General features: G+C 45.9%; 1 protein-coding gene and 2 non-coding genes across 14 annotated transcripts; all 3 read left to right on the forward strand.

Annotated features, from left to right (window-relative positions):
* KHDC4 (KH domain containing 4, pre-mRNA splicing factor) lies at window positions 1-23,570 on the forward strand. Of its 12 annotated transcripts, none has more exons than XR_007924253.3 (14): window positions 1-146; window positions 609-825; window positions 4,210-4,338; window positions 4,731-4,810; window positions 9,727-9,779; window positions 10,013-10,176; window positions 10,935-11,146; window positions 12,252-12,312; window positions 15,677-15,734; window positions 15,970-16,223; window positions 19,645-19,812; window positions 20,704-20,788; window positions 21,377-21,468; window positions 22,343-23,570. XR_007924253.3 is itself a non-coding variant. In XM_002715407.6 (14 exons), the coding sequence occupies exons 1-14, from the start codon at window positions 109-111 to the stop codon at window positions 22,540-22,542; spliced, it is 1,839 nt and encodes a 612-aa protein (XP_002715453.1). In that variant the 5' UTR covers window positions 1-108; the 3' UTR covers window positions 22,543-23,570. The 12 variants fall into 12 exon arrangements, 3 of the variants coding, with proteins under 3 accessions (XP_002715453.1, XP_089155983.1, XP_017201303.1); XR_016210574.1 differs by having other exon boundaries at window positions 16,071-16,223; window positions 20,676-20,788; XR_016210575.1 differs by having other exon boundaries at window positions 16,071-16,223.
* Window positions 10,453-10,582, forward strand: LOC127493853 (small Cajal body-specific RNA 4). The gene has a single exon (XR_007924391.1).
* Window positions 17,902-18,038, forward strand: LOC127493845 (small nucleolar RNA SNORA42/SNORA80 family). The gene has a single exon (XR_007924383.1). It is a non-coding gene; the product is annotated as a small nucleolar RNA SNORA42/SNORA80 family (small nucleolar RNA).
* Window positions 23,571-24,253: the final 683 nt, after the last annotated feature.

The following is a 24,253-nucleotide window of genomic DNA, read 5'->3' on the forward strand; positions in this document are numbered from 1 at the left end:
CGCTCCGCCTCACGACCGGAAGAGGCTTTGCGTCAGGGCGTTGGGGGCGGAAGTGACGGGAAGGTGGTAGTGGGGTAGTTGGCGGGTGGTTGAGTAGAGCCGGTCGCCATGTCCGCGGGGAGCGCGACGCATCCTGGAGCCGGCGGGTAAAGCTTCGCGGGCAGGGGTTTCGGAGCAAGCGTGGGGGCGCGGGAGAGACCAGGGACCTGCGTACGGGTAGAGAGGCGCTTAAGTGGGAAATGTATGTAATGGGAGGTCGGACTTCGGGGAAGAGGATGTAGAGCAGGCCTGGGGCCCCGGAAGAGAGCCGGAGGGAATCCGAGGGAGGAGGGAAGCGGGGACTCTCGGAAGGTCGAGAGAGAAGGAAGGCATGGAAGACAGAGGGAACTTTCCGTAGATGACATGGTTGAAAGGACTTTGGGAATGCGTTGAAGAAAGTGGAAATTTGGGGAAGTACAGCAGTCATTGCCTCTTTAAGGAGGCCTGGGGACTTTAGTCCTGTTAGATTTGGAGGCGTTGGATAAAGACGCCAGAGGAGAACGAGGGGGCTAAGGCTTAATAAAGGAGCGTGAGTGCTTTGGGGCCCAATATTTTCCTTCTACCTGTAGGCGCCGCAGCAAATGGGACCAGCCAGCTCCATCCCCCCTGCTCTTCCTCCCCCCAGCTGCCCCAGGTGGAGAGGTCCCCAGCAGCGGGGGGAGCCCCGGGGGCGCCACAGCTGCTCCTTCAGGAGCCTTGGATGCCGCTGCCGCTGTGGCTGCCAAGATCAATGCCATGCTCATGGCCAAAGGGAAGCTGAAACCAACTCCGAATGCTGCCGAGAAGGTATTCTAAGTCGAGGGACTCCCTAGGGGCAGTCCTGTAAGATCATCGTGGTACTGATGAAAGAGAAGAGAAAACTGAGAGAGCAGCTTGAAGATGGTTTAGTTTGAGGACTTCGTGTGGCATTCTGTGAAGGACGTTTTTCCATCCAGTTTTGACTGGATGGGTGACATTTATGGACCACATTGTTTCGCCTGCATTCACTTAGGCGTATAATGATTTCATGGAATGTCTTTAGTGCATGTGCGTTCTTCCTGATGTCAACAGAGAACTTAAGGTGAATCAGGGAGCTTTTGAGTGTCATCTTTAATCAGAATACGGATAAGGTGCATACACATAAACTGAAATGGAGGAATAATTTTTTTTATTTTTTTTATTTTTTTTTATTTTTTGACAGGCAGAGTGGACAGTGAGAGAGAGAGACAGAGAGAAAGGTCTTCCTTTGCCGTTGGTTCACCCTCCAATGGCCGCCGCGTTCGGCGCGCTGCGGCCGGCGCACTGCGCCGATCCGATGGCAGGAGCCAGGAGCCAGGTGCTTCTCCTGGTCTCCCATGGGGTGCAGGGCCCAAGCACCTGGGCCATCCTCCACTGCACTCCCTGGCCACAGCAGAGGGCTGGCCTGGAAGAGGGGCAACCGGGACAGAATCCGGTGCCCTGACCGGGACTAGAACCCGGTGTGCCGGCGCCGCTAGGCGGAGGATTAGCCTAGTGAGCTGCGGCGCCGGCTGGAGGAATAATTTTTACATGTGCCGTTTTGCTTCCATACAAATTGAGGAAATTATTGGGTCATTTTGTAGAATCCGTAGTACGATTAGAATCTTATAACAAGAAGGGGTCTGATCAGAGCATTTACCTTCCCGTGTTTAGAGTCAAACTTATCTCAGATGATTAAGTTACCTGGCATTTGGCCCGAAACCCTCTAGAATTGCAGAATTCTTTGTGTTCTAGTGAGCCTGTTCCACTGTAACTATCAACTGAAAAAAGCTAGAGGTCTTGAATTAAAGTGTGCTACCCAGGGTACCTGTGAGGAGGTGAGTTCTGTTTGCAAATGCAGTCCTCAGTGAGCCTGCTGGCTAGTTCTGTGGAATATAGACCATGACCTGTGTGGATGCTTACATATTGAAGTTCTGCAGAGTAGGGGAAAACTTCTGGTGAGGTAAAAGTTTAATCTTGAGTGTATTTGTTAGGTTTCTGAAGAGAGTACAAGTCATTTGTTCATTTCTGAGGCCACACTGACCAAGAGGGAATGAATGTTCACTGCATGTTAAGAAACATAATACTGATGCCAATCACTTAAATTGATATTTTTTTCTTTAAAGAGTAATCTTTACATAGATAGTTGCAGCGGGAAGCAACACTATACATAAGTACTGGATTTAGAATCATAACACCTAGATTTAAAATCCTAAATCCCAGTTAACTGGTCATTTGGCTTTGACATCATAAACCTTATTTTTTCCTTGGCAATATTTACGCAATTTAAAATACAGTACTTCAGTCACATTTCAAGTACTCAGTTGCTAGTGGCAACCATAAAATTTTTTTAAGTAACACTCAAATCCAGTTATCTGAAGTTTGCTTGCAGTTTAGTTGAGAGAAACTAAATCAGAGTTTATGATCATGGTGACTTCCATTCTCTCTGTTGTTGTTGTTCTTTTTTTTTTTTTTTTAATTTTTGACAGGCAGAGTGAACAGTGAGAGAGACAGACAGAAAGGTCTTCCTTTGCCGTTGGTTCACCCTCCAATGGCCACCGTGGCTGGCGCACCGCGCTGATCTGATGGCAGGAGCCAGGTACTTATCCTGGTCTCCCATGGGGTGCAGGGCCCAAGCACTTGGGCCATCCTCCACTGCACTTCCCTGGCCACAGTAGAGAGCTGGCCTGGAAGAGGGGCAACCAGGACAGAATCCGGTGCCCAGACCGGGACTAGAACCCGGTGTGCTGGCGCCGTTGGCGGAGGATTAGCCTAGTGAGCCATGGCACCGGCCCTCTTTGTTCTTCTTTGATAAGAGAGTAATGGAATGATTTAAGGATTTAAATTATACTTCATGTTATTTTCATATTTTATTTGAAAGACAGAATCCATCTGCTTGGTTCGCTTTCCAGTGCCTACAACATTCAAGGCTGGGCCAGGCTGAAGCTTGGTGCTAGGAGTTCCCTCTGGGTCTCCCACTTAGGTGGCAGGGGCCCAAATATTTGAGCTATCATCTATTCCTCCCACGATGTGCGTTAGCAGAAAACTGGATCCAAAATGGAAGAACTGGGACTCACACCAGGCACTCCAATATAAATGCAGGCTCTGCAAGCTGTTTATTAACTGCTGCACCAGATTCCAGATTAACAATTTTGAGGCCGGTGCCATGGCTCAATAGGCTAATCCTCCACCTGCGGCACCGGCACGCCGGGTTCTTGTCCTGGTTGCTCCTCTTCCAGTCCAGCTCTCTGCTGTGGCCCGGGAGGGCAGTGGAGAATGGCCCAAGTACTTGGGCCCTGCACCCGCATGGGAGACCAGGAGGAGGCACCCGGCTCCTGGCTTCAGATCAGCGCGGTGCGCCGGCTGCAGCGCACCAGCCACAGCAGCCATTGGGGGGTGAACCAATGGCAAAGGAAGACCTCTCTCTCTCACTGTCCACTCTGCCTGTCAAAAAAAAAAAAAAAAAGAATTTTGAGAACATTGCGAGGACAAAATTTGATATGTTGTGATGATAGGGGTGGCTCAAAGACAACTTCCTTCTCATGAATGAGGTGTACAGGTTGTATGCATTGCTCTTTGTTTTATGACACAGCCAGCTGTTTGAGCTATAAAAGGATCATAATTGACTGTTTAATTTTCCTTTTGGAGGTTGCAGTTTCTAGTCCAGACTGTTTCTGTAATTATATGGTCATAAAATGGGCACAGGGGGCTGTTGTGGCACAGTGGTAAGCCATTGCCTACAACCCCAGCATCCCATATGACCACCAGTTTATGAGTCCCAGTTGCTTCCAACCCAGCTCCCTGCTAACAGGCCTGGGAAAGCAAGTGCCTGGGCCCCTGCTACCGACGTGGGAGATGTGAAAGGAGTTCCAGGCTCCTGCTTCCACCTAGCCCAGTCCCAACCTCTGTGGCCATTTGGGGGTGAACCAGCAGTGGAAAATCAATCAGTCTCTCTAAGTTTGCCTTTCAGATAAATAAAATAAATTTTTTTTCAAATGGGCACAGGGCTAAGTTTACAGAACAGTCTAGTGATGGCTTTCAGGTAAATCATTTATACTTTGGTATCATTTTGCTTGTTATTTTATTTGTGAAGAATGACCGAGTGTGCTTACAGACAGGTGGGGGGAGGGGTAAGGAGGTGATGGGACAATTAAAAAGATTCGTTTTATCATATAAACTTTTTAATCTCGGTAGCTTCAAGCCCCTGGCAAAGGCCTCACCAGCAATAAAAGCAAAGATGACCTGGTGGTGGCTGAAGTTGAGATCAATGATGTGCCTCTCACGTGCAGAAACCTGCTGACTCGAGGACAGACTCAAGATGAGGTACGGAGGGATTGGGACTCTGGGGAAGGTGGCAGGCAGGTCAGCTCAGAAAACAGGCCCAACACAGATGGGAACATGGGAGGCATTTATTAGTAGGTTTGGGTCATGGTCTCTGAAGTCAAGGTTGAGTTTAGTTTAACTTCAGAGGAAGATCATGAAACATAGGAGTAAATTCCCTAGGTTGGTTTCAGTAAGAAACCATGGTATCAAATTTCAGGTACAGAATAGAACTCATTTCTGCCTTACTTGTTGGAATGAATTGCAATCAACCAATGAACACATCATCTTTTTTAAAAAAAAAATTTAAATTCTGTGTAACTGTATGGGATGAGGTACAGTATTGGTATTTTTATACCTTCACTTTTTTTTAATAGAGCCGTTTCCTCTTGTAGATCAGCCGACTTAGTGGGGCTGCAGTATCAACTCGAGGGAGGTTCATGACGACGGAGGAGAAGGCCAAAGTAGGACCAGGGTATGTGTGCTTGTCCTCTGCTGTGGGGACACGCTGGGCGAGTGACTTGTGTTCGCTTCATGTTTTTCATTCTTAGGTGAATTCTTGTGTGGTTAGTAATTTGAGCGGGGTGTGGGTGTGCTTGCACATGCTTTATCCTGGGTGATAAGAAACGGTAGCAGCTGTGTTTTTCCCTGTCTCTTGAGTTTTTATTTCACGGTGTTTTTGTTAGAGGAAGCAAATTGAAGTTATATAAGAAGATGATTTTTAAGAATTTATTTTCATTTTATCTGAAAGATTTAAGCCAGGAGCCCAGAACTCAGTCCAGGCCTCCCATGTATTGGCAGGGACCCAGGTACTTGAACCCTCACCTCCTGCCTCTCAGGCTGTGCTTTAGCTGAGGCAGAAGCCAGGAACTGGGACTTGAACCAGGCACTCCAAGACGGGATGCAGGTGTCCTACACAGTAACTTTTCTTTAAGATTTCCTTATTTGGCCGGTACCGTGGCTCACTAGGCTAATCCTCCGCCCATGGCACCGGCATCCCCGGTTCTTGTCCTGGTTGAGGCACCGGATCCTGTCCCGGTTGCTCCTCTTCCAGTCCAGTTCTCTACTGTGGCCCAGGAGGGCAGTGGAGGATGGCGTAAGTGCTTGGGCCCAGCACCCGCATGGGAGACCAGGAGGAAGCACCTGGCTCCTGGCTTCGGATCAGCGCAGCATGCCAGCTGTAGCAGCCATTTGAGGGGTGAACCAACGGAAAAAGGAAGACCTTTCTCTCTGTCTCTCTCACTATCTAACTCTGCCTGTCCAAAAAAAAAAGATTTCCTTCCTTATTTGAAAAAGTTAGAAGGAGAGGTCTTTCATTCAGTGTTTCTCTCCCTAAATGCCTGCAGTGGCCAGGGAGGAGACAGACTGAAGCCAGGAGCTTCATCTGGGTCTCCTGCCTTGGGCCATCTTTTGCTGCCTTTCAGATGCCATTAGCAGGGAGCTGGATAGGAAGTGCAAAAATTGGGGCGTGAACCGGTCCCTATATGGGATGCTGGCATCACAGGCAGCAGCTTACCCTGCTATGCCACAACACGGGCCCCCATACAAAATGCCCATCACAAGAAGATAGTTGTTAAGATTTAACATACCTACATCTAAACTTATTTTCCTGTGAAAATTAACCCCCAACTGTGTGGTTACATTTAAGCTGTAAGTATGCGCATATTTTGTGTAAACTTAAAAAAAAAGTCTTGGGTACACATTTGACATGTCTGTCAAGATGCCTATTTCAGGGGGCTGCACTGTGGCATAGTAGGCTAAGCCTCCACATGGGGTGCCGCATCCCATATGGACATTGGTTCAAGTCCCAGATGCTCTACTTCCCTTCTAGCTCTCTGCCATGGCCTGGGAAAGCAGCAGAAGATGGGCCAAGTACTTAGGCCCCTATACCCGCAGGGGAGACCTGGAAGAAGCTCCTGGGTCCTGGCTTCCAGTTGGCTCAGCTCTGGTCATTGTCTCCTTTTGGGACAATGGATGAAAGATCTTTCTCTCTAATTCTACCCTTCAAATAATAAATAATAAAAAACAAGACACAAATTTGTAAAAAGATACTTATTTCACACAGTGGAGTGTCTGGTTTCAGTACCAGCTTCCAAAACCTGATCCAGCTTCCTGCTAATGCACGTCTTAGAAGGAACGTAAGTTCATGTGTCCTGGCTTTGGCCTGGCCCAACCTTGGCTGTTGCACGCATTTGGGGAATGAACCAGCAGACTGGAGTTCTGTGTGTGTGTGTGTGTGTGTGTGTGTGTGTATCTGTCTGTCTGTTTGTCTCTCTCTAGGCTTTTCTGCCATTCAATTTTCTTTAAAAATCCTGCACTGCCTCCATGATGATTATAAATATAGATTTTCCTATGTAAATATTTAATCTCAAATTCTTTCCTCCCGTTATTCAGTGTTTGAGCTTCTCTTCTCTGGCAGCAGGCAAGCACTCAGAAATGTTATGTTTTGAATATCTGCTTAAACTGGATATAACTAGGAGGCAAAATTTGTGTCCTACCCAAAACCAAGAGTATATTTTGGCTTTGTGTGTAAGCTGGTTGCTGTTTTCAACTTTATCTTAAACACAGGTTTTTTTTACTTACCAGTTTTCATTAACTGTATATGGTTAATGACTGCTTTCTTCATTATTATAGTTATACCTAAACCATCATTCGTTTAGAATCTGGAGAGTCCCCCTGGGGATGGGTGTTTGGCACAGGGTGCTGACCTCCACATCCTGTATCACAGTGCCTGGGTTTGAGTACCAGCTTGCCTGCTGATGCATACTCTGGGAGGCAGCAGTTGATAGCTCAAGTAGTTAGGTCCCTGACTCCCCCTTGGGAGACCAGATTTTAGTTCTTGGCTGCTTCTTCTTCTTTTTTTTTTTTTTTCTTTTTGACAGGCAGAGTGGACAGTGTGAGAGAGAGACAGGGAGAAAGATCTTCCTTTGCCGTTGGTTCACCCTCCAATGGCCGCCGCGGCTGGCGTACCACGCTGATCCAAAGGCAGGAGCCAGGTGCTTCTCCTGGTCTCCCGTGGGGTGTAGGGCCCAAGGACTTGGGCCATCCTCCACTGCACTCCTTGGCCACAGCAGAGAGCTGGACTGGAAGAGGGGCAACCAGGACAGAATCCGGCGCCCCGACCAGGACTAGAACCTGGGGTGCCGGCGCCGCAGGCAGGGATTAGCCTATTGAGCTGTGGCGCCGGCCGAGTTCTTGGCATTTGACACCACCCTGGCCCCCCCACTCCAGCCATTGGAGGCGTGGGTGAAGCAGTAAATGGGAGCGCTGGCTGCGTTTTATTTCTGCCTCTCAAATCATAAGTAAACAAATATATTTTTTTTTGAAAGTTTGTGTTTCACTATTACTCTTACCCCATTAATTTATATAGCCAAGGCAAGTAGCCTATAATGTATTAGAGAATCCAGTAAACAAGGAATGTTTTTAAAAAGATTTATTTATTTGAAAAGCAGAGTTACAGAGAAAGAGAGAGAGTTCTTTGATTTACTGGTTCATTCCCTAAATGACCACAGTGGCCAGGGCTGGGCCAGGCCGAAGCCAGGAGCCCCTTCTGGGTCTCCTATGTGGATGCAGCGCTCAAGGACTTGGGCCATTCTCCACTGCTTTCCCAGGCACATTAGCAGGGAGCTGGATTGGAAGCACAGCAGCCAGGACTGAAACAATTGCCCATGTGGGATGCCGGCATTACAGGCTGTGCTTAACCCACTATGCCACAATGCTGGCCCCATAAAAGAGATTTTTATAAAAGTGTAATGGGGGGCCAGAGCTGTGGCGTAGCGGGTGGAGCCACTGCCTACAGTGCTGGCGTCCTATGTGGGCGCTGGTTGAAGTCCCAGCTGTTCCACTTCCAATCTAGCTCTCTGCTGTGACCTGAGGAAGCAGTGGAGGAAGGCCCTGGTCCTTGGGCCCCTGAACCCTCGTGGGAGACTCAGAGGAGGCTTGAGGCTCCTGGCCCCTGGCTTTGGTTCGGCAGAGCCCTGGCCGTTGCTGCTAATTGGGGAGTGGGCTAGCAGATGGAAGACCTCTCTCTCTGCCTCTCCTTCTCTCTCTCTGTGTAGCTCTGACTTTCAAGTAAATAAGTAAATTTTTAGAAAAAAGAAATGTTATGGGGCCGGCACTGTGGCCTAGTGGGTAAAGCCGCTGCTTGCAGTGCTGGCATCCTGTGTTGACACCAGTTCAAGACCCAGCTGCTCCAGTTCTAATCCAGCTCTCTGCTATGGCCTAGGAAAGCAGTGGAAGATTGCCCAATTGTTAGGGCCCCTGCACCTGTGTGGGAGACCTAGAAGAAGCTCCTGGCTTCAGATAGGCACAGCTCTGGGCTTTGCAGCGAATTGGGGAGTGAGCAATAGATGTAAGACCTCTCTCTCTTTCTCTGCCTCTATTTCTCTCTCTGTAACTCTGATTTTCAAGTAAATAAATAAATCTTTTTTTTTAAAAAGTTACGTTTGGGGCTAGAGCTGCATCCACGTGGGAGCCCAGGAAGAAGCTCCTGGTTCCTGGCATTGGCATAGCACAGCCCTGGCTGTTGCAGCCATTTGGGGAGTGAACCAGTGGATGGAAGATCTCTCTCTGCTTCTCTCTCTCTCTGTAACTCTACCCTTCAAATAAATTAATCTTTTTTTTTTTTTTGGACAGGCAGAGTGGACAGTGAGAGAGAGAGAGAAAGGTCTTCCTTTTCCGTTGGTTCACCCCCCAATGGCTGCTGTGGCCGGTGCACTGTGCTGATCCAAAGCCAGGAGCCAGGTGCTTCTCCTGGTCTCCCATGCTGGTGCAGGGCCCAAGGACTTGGGCCATCTTCCACTGCACTCTCGGGCCATAGCAGAGGGCTGGACAGGAAGAGGAGCGACTGGGACTAGAACCCGGTGTGCCGGCGCCGCAGGCGGAGGATTGGCCTATTGAGCCGCGGTGCCGGCCCAAATAAATTAATTTTGAAGAACAAAAAAGGTTCATCTCCTGGAAAGGCAGAGAGGGAGAGAGCATGAGCATGAGCATGAGTGAGCTTTTCCATCAGCTGTCTCACTCCCCAAATGCCCACAACAGTGCAGGCTAAAGCTAAGAGTCCAGAACTCCATCAGGATTTCCCACATTGGTGGCAGGCGCCCAAGTACTTGGATCATCATCCACTTCCTCTGGATGCACTAGCAGGAAACTGGATTGGAAATGGAGTGGTGGAGACAAAATTCTGGCTCTGTTATGGGGTGTGAATGTCCCATGCTGTGCAATAGGGCCTGCCCCGGGAATTCTGTTCTTGAATGTTGAATTGTTTTAGTTGATTGGATAACATTGTTGATGAGCCCTAAAAACAGAATTGATTTTTGTATTACAAATGAAATATTTCAATCCTTTGATTTTGGCTAATTTGAGATTATTCTTTTGTATTTTTCTTTATAGGGATCGTCCATTATATCTTCATGTTCAGGGGCAGACACGGGAATTAGTGGACAGTAAGTAATGTTTTGTGAAGAGCCAAGTACAGCTGTGTGGGCTGTTTTACCTCTTACTTCTGAGCTATAGATCAGCGTGTGTGGTTTAGAGTTGACAAGCCACATAATTTGGGTATCCTGTGGAGTAGTGCTCAAGTAATTGAACCTGTGGCCCGTTTTTATCATTAGACACTAGGCAGCTCATTCAGTTGTTTGGCGTAGTGTCTTACTCTTTGTTTTTTTTTTTTTCCCAGGAGCTGTAAACCGAATCAAAGAAATTATCACCAATGGAGTGGTAAAAGCTGCTACGGGGACAAGCCCAACTTTCAATGGTGCAACAGTCACTGTCTATCACCAGCCAGCTCCCATTGCACAGCTGTCTCCAGCTGTTAGCCAGAAGCCTCCTTTCCAGTCAGGGGTACGTTCTGAGGGAGGGATCATCATTTTATTTCTGTAAAAATGATACATGCCACATAATCATGCGAGGAAAAAAACATCAGATCCCGAGATTCCAGTCAGAGTTACCCACTGTTCATATTCTGTTGGCGGACTAGCTAGGTTTCCCAAATACTCGGAACATCTGAGCACCCTTATCAACATCCTGGTGAATTCTAGAAAGGGGCCTGACAGCACGGGTATGTACATGGCACAGTGTGCAGGTGGTGGTTTTACTTAATTTGTGAGCTTGATGGCAGCTGGAGGACTAAGAAGGCTGAGTCTGATGAAGCAAGACTCGGCTGATACACTCCTCCTAGAAAAAAGGGTTGGAGAGAGCAGCTCTCCTTGGAGAAGATCACGGGGGCTGACTGTACTACCCGACATTCTGTTCCGGTTTCCTAAGAGCCTGGCTTTGCTGCAACATCTTTTTGTCTTAACCTCAGTTGGAGGGAAGTAGATATGTTTACTCAGTATCATCTCTGGGATGTTTGACTCGGGTATTTGTAGCTGAATAGAATCTTCAGCTGAGCAGAATTAGGTGTTTCTTTTGTAGGTAGGTGTGGGGAAAATGAAGTTCTGAAGTGAGGGTCCTTGGCCGAGTTTATTTTTGTGGTCCAGATCATAGGAGATCCTAATTGTGGATGTGATTGAGAGTATCTTGGGATTTAAAGTATTTTACATAACAATTTTCTAAAAGATTAGCATTTGTTTAATCTGAGATATTTCCTTCTTCCACAGATGCATTATGTTCAAGATAAATTATTTGTGGGTCTAGAACATGCTGTGCCCACTTTTAATGTCAAAGAGAAGGTGGAAGGTCCAGGCTGCTCTTATTTGCAGCATATTCAGATTGAAACGGGTGCCAAGGTCTTTCTACGGGGCAAAGGTTCGGGCTGCATTGAGCCAGCATCTGGTCGGGAAGCTTTTGAACCTATGTATATTTATATCAGGTATGCACCGCTGGGGCCGAGGACGTTTGCACCCTTGACAGCGTCTCAGGGCAGGCTAGAATGATTCAGAAGGAGAAGAAAATGAGCTTAGTAGAAACACATGGGATTTAGATAAATATTAGGAATAGTAGCTTTATAATTAATAGACATTGAGTTAGGAGGTAATTAACTCTTTGTTATTCAGGTCCTTGGATTTTATCCTAGTTTATTATCCTAAAATGAGCTGGGACAAACCTAAAATAACTTTCATTTAAATCTATGATAATATTAATATGTCTTACGAGTGATTTAATGACCTGTAAATGTTTATATCAAGAATTATCACTACCCAGAGAAAGACCACTGACATTTACATCCATCTCTCTGTGTTTTCATTAATTTATTTGAGAGAAAGACAAAGAGAACTCCCATTCTTTGGTTCACTCTGCAAATGTGCCTGCTGGCCAGGGATATAGTAAAACTAGACCCAGGAACTGGGAACTCAATCCAGGTCTCGCATGGGATGGTAGGAACTTAATTACTTGAGCCATTTACTATTGCCTCCCACAGTCATTTTGGTGGGAAGCTGGAGCTAGGCATGGGAACCAAATACTCTGATGTAGGTTGTTTGAGCATATTTTTTTAATGTTTTAACATTTTTTTAAAAAAGTTGTATTTAATTAACTGGCAGAGTTACAGAGAGGGAGGGAGAGACAGAGATCTTCCATGCACTGGTTTACTCACCAAGTGGTTGTATCCGCCTAAGCTGGGCCAGGCTGAAGCCAGGAGCTTGGAACTTCATCCTAGTCTCCCACATGGGTGGGCAGGGAGCTGGATTGGGAGTTTAGCAGCTGGGACTTGAACTGGTGCTCATGGGATGTTAGTGTCATAGGTGGTGGCTTAACCCGCTGCCTGGACATGGGTATCTTAACTGCTAAACACTTAACTCCTTGTATCTCAAAAGGTTTATATGACATTATTTTTGTGTTCCTATTTATAATTTTTCAGAGGGTTAGGTCTGAGCTACAATAAATATACTAAAGGAAATTGATAGAATGAAAACAGAAAGAATTCTGTATTGTTGGTTTTTTCCTTCCATTGAATGCTGCCTCTCATTTCTTTGCAGTCATCCCAAACCAGAAGGCCTGGCTGCTGCTAAGAAGCTCTGTGAGAATCTCTTACAAACAGTGAGTTGCTTTTGTCTGCTATTCAGAATATTTGCCATTTTAGAATGTGTCTGCTCCTGCTGTGTCAGATTACTGCAGATGTGGTGATGGCTTATTCTATCACAGTTCAGGACGCCTGAAGTGTGAAATCAGCGTGCTGGCAGGCTGATTGCTTCTATAGTCTTTGAGAGAGCAAGTATCACCTGCTGTCTCTCTGCTGCTGGTTGAGTTGATACTCTTTGGCTTATGTTAGCATAATTTCAATCTGAAACAGGAGTAAAGGTGAGCATTTGGCTTGGCACTTGAGATACTACTTAAGGGGCTGGCACTGTGGTTTAGTGGGGAAAAGCCATTGCTTGCAGTGCTGGCATACTATATGGTTGCCAGTTTGAGTCCCAGCTGCACCACTTCTGTTCCAGCTCTTTGCTGTGGCCTGGGAAAGCAGTGGAGAATGGCCCTAGTCCTTGGGCCCGTACACCCATGTGGGAGTCCTGGAGTAACCTCCAGGCTCCCGGCAGCAGATTGGCCCAGCTCCAGCTGTTGCAGCCATTTGGGGAGTGAGCCAGCGGATGGAAGACCTCTCTCTTTCTGTGTCTGCCTCTGTGTAACTACCTTTCAATAAAGAGATTTTTTTTTTTTTTTTTTTTTTTTTTGACAGGCAGAGTGGACAGTGAGAGAGAGAGACAGAGAGAAAGGTCTTCCTTTTGCCGTTGGTTCACCCTCCAATGGCCGCCGCGGCCGACGCGCTGCGGCCGGCGCACCGCGCTGATCCGATGGCAGGAGCCAGGAGCCAGGTGCTTTTCCTGGTCTCCCATGGGGTGCAGGGCCCAAGGACTTGGGCCATCCTCCACTGCACTCCCTGGCCACAGCAGAGGGCTGGCCTGGAAGAGGGGCAACCGGGACAGAATCCGGCGCCCCGACCGGGACTAGAACCCGGTGTGCCGGCGCCGCTAGGCGGAGGATTAGCCTAGTGAGCCGCGGCGCCGGCCCAATAAAGAGATTTTTAAAAGATACCATTTGAGTCTCCTGCTATGATAGTTTTTTTTTGTTGTTGTTGTTGTTGTTGTTTTTTGACAGGCAGAGTGGACAGTGAGAGAGAGAGGCAGAGAGAAAGGTCTTCCTTTGCTGTTGGTTCACCCTCTAATGGCCGCTGCGGCCGGCGCGCTGCGGCCGGTGCACCGCGCTGATCCGATGGCAGGAGCCAGGTACTTATCCTGGTCTCCCATGGGGTGCAGGGCCCAAGCACTTGGGCCATCCTCCACTGTACTCCCGGGCCACAACAGAGAGCTGGCCTGGAAGAGGGGCAACCGGGACAGAATCCGGCGCCCCGACCGGGACTAGAACCTGGTGTGCCGGCGCCACAAGGCGGAGGATTAGCCTAGTGAGCCATGGCGCCGGCCTGCTATGATAGTTTAAAGCATGTTAGCTATGTGTTTGAGATAATTGCTCATTTGATTATCCATTCTTTATTTTCTACAAATAGTTAACTAAAAATTAAGCCATGTGATTATTTTTATGACACTTGAAAAGGAAGTCAGGTGGGTTGAGTATGTTCTATCTGTACTATGTTTCTTTGGCATTTAAGGATGCCTTATTGGGAAGTGTTGTTTTTTGTTTTTTTGTTTTTTTTTGACAGGCAGAGTTAGACACTGAGAGAGAGAGAGAGACAGAAACAAAGAGAAAGGTCTTCCTTCGGTTGGTTCACCCCCCAAATGGCTGCTATGGCCGGCGCGCTGCACCAATCTGAAGCCAGGAGCCAAGTGCTTCCTCCTGGTCTCCCATGAGGGTGCAGGGGCCAAGCACTTGGGCCATCCTCCACTGCACTCCCAGGCCACAGCAGAGAGCTGGACTGCAAGAGGAGCAATTGGGACAGAATCCAGCACCCCAGCTGGGACTAGAACCCAGGTGCTGGTGCTGCAGGCAGAGGATTAGCCAAGTGAGCTGTGGTGCTGGTCCCCCTCCCCCCCAAGGTGTATTTATTTATTTGAAACTTAGCTATATAGAAAAAGAGGGAGCAAGATCTTCTGGTTCAAGATCTGCTGGTTCACTCCCCGGATGGCTGTTAGAAGGCCACAACACTGAGGCTGAGCCAGGCCAGAGCCAGGAGCTTCATCTGGGTGAATGCAGGGGCCCAAACACTTGAGCAGTCTTCACTGGTCTCGCAGGTGCATCAGCAGGGAGCTGGATCTGAAGTGGAGCAGCTGGGACACAAAGTAGTACCCATATGGGATGCTGGTGGAGGCTTTCCCTACTATGCCACAACACCGGCCCTACTGTATTTCCTTTGTGTATAACTTGATTTACCAATTCTTGTATCACATAACTTCTTTGGCCATTTTCTGTCTTTTTGTTGGTACTGGAAGTTATAGGTTCAGTATTTAAGATTTACTTATTTATTTGAAAGAGTTACACAGAGGGGAGAGAGAGAGAGAGGTCTTCCATCTGCTGGTTCACTTCCCAATTGGCCTCAATGGCTGGAGCTATGTTGATCCAAAGCCAGGAGCCAGGAACTTCTTCCGGTCTCCCACATGGATGCAAGGGCCCAAGCACATGGGCCATCTTCCACTGCTTTCACAGGCCATAGCAGAGAGCTGGATCAGAAGTGGAGCAGCCAGGACTCGGTACTGCAGGCAGCGGCTTTACCTGCTACACCACAGCGCTGACCCCATATTAAGTCTTTATTAAACTGAGCTCTTTAGGACAAGGCACCTAGTAATTGAAAATAAATTCTCACTGGTACACTAACAACTTAGGAATTTCCTAACTACTTAATTTTTTGAACTTTCTAGGGATTTTGTACCTTGAAATTGAGTCTAGTCTGGGGGATTTAGGATTCCACTTGCTTCTGATTCTCAAAACCTGGCTTACTCATTTATAGTCTACCTTGGCCAGCACCGCAGCTCAGTAGGATAATCCTCCTCCTGCAGCGCCAGCACCCTGGGTTCTAGTCCTAGTTGGGACGCTGGATTCTGTCCCAGTTGCTCTTCTTGCAGTCCAGCTCTCTGTTGTGGCCTGGGAGTGCAGTGGAGGATGGCCCAAGTGCTTGACCCCTGCACCCTCATGGGAGACCAGGAGGAAGCACCTGGCTCTTGGCTTCGGATTGGCGCACCACGCTGGCTGTAGCGGCTGTTTGGGGGGTGAACCAATGGAAGGAAGACCTTTCTCTCTGTCTCTCTCTCTCTCACTGTCTAACTGCCTGTCAAAAAGAAAATTATAGTCTATCTTATTAAAAATTACTAAATTAAAAAAGTTAAATGTAATTAGAACATCAGTGGAAGTATTTTAATTTCTAACTGCTTTAGTCCTAGAAGTATATGATCAGACTTTTATAAATAATACAGTTAGGATTGTCTCCCATATTAATGTGTTTTTGCCTCTTTTTCAGGTTCATGCTGAATACTCTAGATTTGTGAATCAGATTAATACTGCCGTACCTTTACCAGGTGTGTATGTCTTGCAGTGTTGAAAGTGTTTTGTTAGTGGTAGTTATGTGTAACTATGGTACTTGAGGCTGGTCTTAACTGTGCCAGGGCACTAATAATATTCCCTTCAACTTAGGGTAATTTGGAAAGCCATTCATGCCTCAGTATTTTTCTCCCCTAGATATTAAGTTTAATATTCAGCTAAAATGTCTCATTCTGCTGCAGCTGATTAAACACTTTTTTTCTTCCCCCTCAGGCTATACACAACCCTCTGCTATAAGTAGTGTCCCTCCTCAACCACCATATTATCCATCCAATGGCTATCAGTCTGGTTACCCTGTTGTTCCCCCTCCTCAGCAGCCAGTTCAACCTCCCTACGGAGTACCAAGCATAGTGCCACCAGCTGTTTCATTGGCACCTGGAGTCTTGCCAGCGTTACCTACTGGAGTCCCACCTGTGCCAACACAATACCCGATTACACAAGTGCAGCCTCCTGCTAGCACTGGACAGGTAGGATGCAGGATGCGAAGTCTAACATTGAATTTAGGAGACACTGGGGAGGGGGATGTGGGAGGAGATGGAGATGTATAATATGGAGATAACTATAATGTGGGTGGCTCTTTGACCATTGTCTTTATTTTCACCATCAGCATATCTGAAAACTGTGTGTGTGTCATTACGTGTACTTGTTTTTACAAGTCTTGACACTAAATAGTGGTTTACGATGCAGCCAATTAGCAGACTTTTTTCCCCTGTTGATTTGTGTATTTTTACTTTGCTTCAAAGGCAGAGAGATCTTCTGTTGTGCAACAACTGGTGTTGGGTCAAGCTGAAGCCAAGAGCCCCAGACTGGGTCTGGGGCTCCTGTGTGGGTAGAATCCAAGTACTTAAGCAATTACCTGCAGTCTCCCAACGTGTGTGTTAATAGGAAGCTGGTAGGTTGGTGGCTGAGCTGAGATTTGAACTATGCAGGCTGACATGAGATGGCAGGCATCCCAAGTGACATCTTAACCACTGAGCCAAGTGTTCCCCCACAAGCGTTTTATTGAGTTCCAGGGTGTAAAGATTTTAGGCTTTCTGAGGCACACAGTCTTTATCACAACTGCTTTACACTGTTGTGGCATAAAAGCAGCCATAGAACATAGCTAAATGGATGAGAATGGCTATGCTATAATACGAATTTATTTACAAAAATGGGTGGCCAACCAACATTGTGGTTTTCTGTCCTTAGCTTTGCATTGTTAACAGAATCAGGGATAAGGAGGCTGGCCTATTACCTCTTTGCCCCAATAGCTAAAATTTAGCAGGTCTAATTTCAGTTTACTTATTTGCGTTATATTTTAAAGGCACAGAGCTCTTCCAGTGGTTCATTCTCCCCAAATGCCTGCAACATGCAACAGCCAGGGCTGGGCCCCACCAACATCAAGAACCTGGAACTCAGTCTGAGTCTCCCACATGGGTGACAGTGACTCAAGCACTTGAGCCATCACCTGCTACCTGTCAGGGTGTGCATTAGCGGGAAACTGGATTGGAAGGGGAGGAACCGATCTCAAACCAGGCTTAACAATGTGGGATGCAGGCATCCCAAACAGCTGCCTCAGCAGTTTTAATCTTAGAGAAGGAAACACTATATCATATGCAGTTGTTGATAGGCTAAGAGATACATTGCAACCTGAAGGATTACAAGTACTGATATGTTTCTTTCTTTTTTTTTTTTTTTTTAATTTTTTTAATTTTTTGACAGGCAGATAGGAGAGTGAGAGAGAGAGTGAGAGAGAAAGGTCTTCCTTTGCCGTTGGTTCACCCTCCAATGGCCGCCGCGGCCGGTGCACTGCGGCTAGCGCACCGCGCCGATCCGATGGCAGGAGCCAGGTACTTCTCCTGGTCTCCCATGGGGTGCAGGGCCCAAACACTTGGGCCATCCTCCACTGCACTCCTGGGCCACAGCAGAGAGCTGGCCTGGAAGAGGGGCAACCGGGACAGAACCCGGCGCCCCGACCGGGACTAGAACCCAGTGTGCCAGCGCCGCAAGGCGGAGGATTAGCCTAGTGAGCCGCGGCGCCAGCAGTACTGATATGTTTCTTTACTGATTTCTTAAATTATGTAAGAAAATAAAATTTTAGGAAAGAATGTATGTCTAGGTCATTTGGATGAATTGATACTTGGAGGCGGGGAGCAACTGCTGAGAGCATGGTAATGGATTTATGGTAGGCCCTTCTCTGTGGGCCTCTCATAGTGTACCCATGCCAGAGTAAACGGCAGCCTCGAACCATTGCCCAGCTTCCCTGTGTGTGGACTGTGAGCACTGATGCAGGTTGCACAATGTGTAACAAAGCCTTAGGAACTAAATTCTGCTTATGATCGCTGGTCACAGTTACTTTGCTTTATTTATTTTTTTTTTTAAGGGAAAGGGTTTATTGGGGAAAACCCAGCAGACTGGAGGGGAGGGACGGAGAAGGATAAGAGAGAAATGAGAGGAGAGAAGAGCCAAGAGTTGCTTTATGTATTTCAACAGATGTGTGGTTCCCCATCTTTGAGCTGCAGCTCTTTGTAATCAAGAAGCCCTAGGTCAGAATGGTTAAAAGCTAGGCATTAGATTGCAGGGGTTGATCAAGTTTTCCCATTTTTTAGCTGTATTTTTTTTTTTTAAGATTTATTTATTTATTTTGAAAGAGTTACACGGAGAAAGAGAGAGAGGTCTTCCATCCTCTGGTTCACTCCCCAGTAGGCCGCCAACGGCCGGATCTGTGCCGATACGGAGCCAGGAGCTTTTTCTGGGTCTCCCATGTGGGTGCAGGGGCCCAAGGACTTGGGCCATCTTCTATTGTTTTTCCAGGCCATAGCAGAGAGCTAGATTGGAAGAGGAGCAGCCAGGACTAGAACCTGTGCCCATATTGGATACCAGCGCTTTAGGCCAGGGCATTAACCCGCTGCGCCACAGCGCGAGCCCCCAGCTGTATGTTCTTTGGATGTGACTTAATCTATCCTTAAAATGGGCCTAATGATAAAATATCATAAGGCTTACAATGATTGAGATGACCAAGCAGTCAATAAGTTACCTGTTATAGTTAAAGAAATAGAGTTTTCCTTTTAAGAGTGCTGATTTTTATGTGATACATACTATCTTTTTGGTTACTACTTCTTCCTATTTGAATCAGACCTCTAAACCATTAGTACAGGTGTTGACATGGTGACTTATTAATAACCAGGGGATGGGTAAATGAAGTTGCCTCTGCCACAGGCATTATTGGCATTTATGATACAGAAAGAGCAGTTCACATTAATTGAAAGTGCTTTCGATAAGAAAGTCCTTGTTTGATGACTTCTGAACTAAGTAAGGGATTTGACTTTTTATTGTTTGTTAATGGTCATATTTGCTCCCAATATCCCAAAAGGACAACAGGTTTTTCCTGAGAACTCAACAGCACTGTATGCGGATTGTCAGCTTTATATTTCCCTAGGATAAAGGTGGCAAGGCTTGGTGATAGTCTTACCAAATTAAACATGAAGGAGGGGCTGGCGCCATGTCTCACTTGGTTAATCCTCTGCCTGCAGCACCAGCTTCCCATATGGGTGCCGGGTCTAGTCCCAGTTGCTCCTCTTCCAGTCTAGCTCTCTGCTGTGGCCCGGGAGGGCAGTGGAGAATGGGAGGCCAGGAGGAAGCACCTGGCTCCTGGCTTCGGATCAGCGCAGCTCCGGCTGTAGCAGCCATTTTGGGAGTGAACCAATGGAAGGAAGACTTTTCTCTCTGTCTTTCTCTCTCACTGTCTAACTCTATCTGTAAAAAAAAAAAAAAAAAAAAAACACACACACAAAAAACCAAGGACTTGAAGATGAAAAGACACATCTGTGTGTTATATTGTGATCATTGCTTGCCATTTTAGTTGCACAGTCTCACACATTTTTCCTCCTTGGTTTGTTTTGGCCCCAGAGTCCAATGAGTGGTCCTTTCATTCCTGCTGCTCCTGTCAAAACTGCCTTGCCTGCTGGCCCCCAGCCCCAGCCCCAGCCCCCACTCCCAGCTCAGCCCCAGGCACAAAAGAGACGATTCACAGAGGAGCTACCAGATGAACGCGAATCTGGACTTCTTGGATACCAGGTTAAATACAATACCTTGTCTTTTCTTTGTCCTATCCTCCTACTGTATTCTCCCTTTAAAGAAAGAAATTCACATCTGTATCAGGTGTCCTCCCAGTGCTGGGATTTCTGCTTTCTAGGATCAATTTAGGTTAGAGTTTTATTACTGAGGATTAACTTCAAGGAAGCGTGACTCCTTTTGGGTGGGTTTTGTTTTTGCATCAGTTTGAAAAGAAAATACAAATCTCTCAATCTAGAAAGAAATACCCCTTCCTTTTATAGTACAGCCGACTCATGAGACTCTGATAGTTTTCACTGCCCTTTGCCCCTCTCCAAAAGCCTTCAGTCTGCCAGTATGTGGTTTGTATTTAAAGCTTTGGCTTTCAGTTTGTTACTTTCTCTTTCTGCACTAAAAGGGTGATTTCTCTCTCCAGCCACCACCCCCCAGAGACTGCCAGAGATGGAGTAATTCTGTGCATACACATAATTGTAAAAATAACCATTCACTGAAGTTAAAAAATTATTAAAATATGTAGTTTTGGTGCAATTTTATCAGGAGAAGCACCTTTACATTTCGCCAGAATTGTTGAGGTATTCTTGAAGCAAAAGCATTTTTACAGTTTATAACTAGGTTAATACAAGCCAGTTGAATTATGGGCAGTCAGCTGAAAGCATAGCATAATGAGTTAGAGGATCCCTGACTAGGTCCTAGGAGGGAACAGAATTCCCTACTTTGACAACAGTTGTATTCCAAAGACCTATGTAGTACAGTTTAACTTACTGCAATTTATCAGAAAGATGAGGCACTTGACAGTTACATTAAGGAGCTAAAGTCAATACAGCAGTTGTAGATTTGCTAATGCCACTGTATTTTTCTGCTCATAGCATGGACCCATTCATATGACTAATTTAGGTACAGGCTTCTCCAGTCAGAATGAGATTGAAGGTGCAGGATCGAAGCCGGCAAGTTCCTCAGGCAAAGAGAGAGAGAGGGACAGGTAAGTGAATTAGAACAATTACCCAAATATGTTGGAGTGTCATTTGCTTGCCCCACTGCCATGAATAATGGACATTGCTATCAGCATTAGTCATTTGAATCAAGCTCATGTTTGATAGAGTAATGAAAGATAGAATCATTTGCCTTTCAGAGTCCTAGAAGCAGTTGCACTCAGCTTTGAAGAATTTGGCACTTCCACATCTTCCTTTACTTTAACTTTCTGCATCTTAGCCATTTTCCTAAGGGTGGACAGTGACACAAGTGTTTAAAAAAAAAAAAGGCTATTTTAACTCTTTGAATGGGGAGTCTCGCCTGCCTGCCATCCAGTGTTTCATTTTGCTTTTTCTATAAGGAGCAGAGAGAGCTTTGTGCAACAGTTTATTCTTTAGCATGGCCCAGTTATGTAGACAGGCCTTGTAATTTTTGTACTTGATAACGGCTCAAGAGAGGGATGGAGGTAGGGAGGAAAGGTTAAAATTAATGGTTGGAATGAACATGAAGGATTATCTGCATGTTTAATTGTTCTACTTTTTGTGCTGGATTAGTTTAAGTTTGCCTGAAAGAAAGTTTCATTGTGTCTTTCTAACAGGCAGTTGATGCCTCCACCAGCCTTTCCAGTGACTGGAATAAAAACAGAATCTGATGAAAGGAATGGATCTGGGACCTTAACAGGGAGCCACGGTGAGTGAGGTGTAGCTGGGGGAACAGGGAATTGACCAAGTAGGACTGGTCTGCAGCTGTCAGTTTTCTAACCTGATGTCATTCAGGTGTTTAATCCAACCTCTGTAATCTACTGGCTAATGAGAGTTTTTTTGTTTTTGTTTTTATTTATATGGACAGCATATATTTACACAGCTTTTTATTTTCAACCGACGTGTGTCTAGAAAAGAGGCACTCAACTTATTTTGTACGTAGCATCAGTGACATTAAAACTCTTAAGAAATACTAATAATTGGTAGGTCATTTCAAAATTCTGTTGCCTGTGTTGTCTGGAGGTAATGTGATCCAGAACTAATAAAAACTGAGCCACATATCCCCTCGTAGCTCTTTTGGTCAGTAACGGTCAGCTTGTGGCTGTTAGGGAAAGGTTGTCTTTTAGCAGCTCAGAACTCTTAAATCGTATAGTGGTGCATGGAGTCATTTTTGTTCCTTGTCCATAATCATGATAAAAATGAACAGAAGAAAGTACATTTTTCTTTTCTTAACTTCTTTTCTTTTAACTCTTTAAAAGGTGAAATACCAGCCCCAAGAGACTCACTTGCTAACTTTCCTTTTTTTCTTTTTTTTTCTTTTTTTTTGTGTTTCTTTTTTCTTTCTCTGTTTTCTTACATGGTTCTGGTGGATTCACATTTGCTGATGCTGGTGCTGTTTTTCGTGTGATCTTCAACGTTTTTGGGTGACCATTGACCCTGTGACCTCAAAATGGTGTCCAACTAACCAATTACAATTAACATCTTTTTTTTTTAATTAACGAATTTGTGGTATTATCTTTTTTTTTTTTTTTTTTTTTTGTCTTGGTGGGGAATGGGGTTGGGGTTATTTTCCTCTATTCTAGATTATCCAGCCAAGAAGATGAAAACTACAGAGAAGGGATTTGGCTTGGTGGCTTATGCTGCAGATTCATCTGATGAAGAGGAGGAGCATGGAGGTCATAAAAATGCAAGTAATTTTCCGCAGGGCTGGAGTTTGGGATATCAGTACCCTTCGTCACAACCACGCGCTAAACAACAGATGCCATTCTGGATGGCGCCATAGGAAGCAGTGGAATGGAGTTTTGACCCTCGGTGACTCTTCTTAGCAATAATGCATGCATTTGATTTAACAAGACTCTGGGGCCTCTACTGGGAACCATCTTGGACCTTTGCAGAAGTTAGAGATGCAGTGCCCCCTCTGTTGAGAGAATTCCGTTTTTTAAAGAAAATTCGGCAGTGGCATAACATGTGTTAAAATCTACCTAGAATCACAAATTTGTCTCAGAAGCTTTCTAACAGTTGTTGAAATGTGCTTGTCCAACAAAGCATCAGGGTCATTCCCAAATACATGTGCCCTGGTCCAGCATTTTCCAAATGAATAAGCCCAATTCTGATGTAAAGAAAGTTTTATTTGTATTTTACTACTGTTTGGTCGATTTTGATAATAACTGGTTACAAACAAAGCCTTACTATTTATTAGTGGGGAAATGATTTTAAGACCATCTTTTCCTTTCATTACTTAATTCCAGAAGATCCTCCTTTCATTTTGTTTTTCTGTTTTGGGAAATGCTAGCTGGATCCTGAATAGGGAAATGAAGTTATTTTTTCATTGTGACTTTTTAATCGGGGTGATCCAGAGTTGGCCCCTTCAGGCACATGTGTCAGAGAGCCATTGTATTTTTATTGCCCTTCTAAGCTCCTGTTTTCAGCTGAGTCAGAAAACTACTTGACTAAGAGCTGGTCAGAACTCACCACAAATACGAAACACAGTGGTCTGTGTCTCTGGGAACTGGTTGCGGCTGAGGAGAGAGTGGCTGCTCAGTAGGATGGTGGACTCAGTGACTGGAGTTGCTACATGTCCTTTTTCTTGGCATTACAGGTTTTGCCAAAAGAACTTTTTTGTATCAAATATTGATGTGTGAAAGTGAAGGAGCTAGTCTGCCGAACCAGGAGTAGTTTGAGATACTGAACTGTCATTTTTGCACATTTGAATACTTTACAGGCTGGCTTTGTATAAACTTATCCTCTGGTTTCCTATATGTTGTAAATATTTAGACCACAATTTCATTATAAATAAATGTATAAATATTCTGCTTGTGTTTCTGTCTTTTTCTTCCACGCCCATCCATACGCTGAAACTTTAGCATAATGTGATTGGATCCTCACCAGAAAGATACATACAGATAATTCTTAGAGTTTTGTAACTGCAAAAAAGTCCACGTTAAAATTTTTCAGGGTTACCATGTTGGTGTTTTGCATTTTGTTTTAGCTTTCCTTTATCAGTGGGTTAAAGACAAAATTTAATTCACTAAATAATTTTAAGATAATTTATTTAATTTAAGGCCACTCATTTTAGTATCTTCATGTATTTAAAATACATGCTTAAGGCCGGCGCCGCGGCTCACTAGGCTAATCCTCCGCCTTGTGGCGCCGGCACACTGGGTTCTAGTCCCGGTCGCCCCTCTTCCAGGCCAGCTCTCTGCTGTGGCCAAGGAGTGCAGTGGAGGATGGCCCAAGTGCTTGGGCCCTGCACCCCATGGGAGACCAGGAGAAGCACCTGGCTCCTGCCTTCGGATTAGCGCAGCGCGCCGGCCGCAGCAGCCATTGGAGGGTGAACCAACAGCAAAGGAAACCCTTTCTGTCTCTCTCACTGTCCACTCTGCCTGTCCAAAAAAAAAAAAAATACATGCTTAAACTTGGTCTCGGGAGCACAAGTCCTTGTAGCAGCCCCTCTGGGAAAGGGCTTTTCCTGCTTAGGATCTCAGGGTCAGCGG

Source organism: Oryctolagus cuniculus, chromosome 7, assembly GCF_051225735.1.
Source record: "Oryctolagus cuniculus isolate XC-2025 breed Fujian yellow rabbit chromosome 7, ASM5122573v1, whole genome shotgun sequence".
In the NCBI taxonomy this organism is placed as follows: Eukaryota; Metazoa; Chordata; class Mammalia; order Lagomorpha; family Leporidae; genus Oryctolagus; species Oryctolagus cuniculus.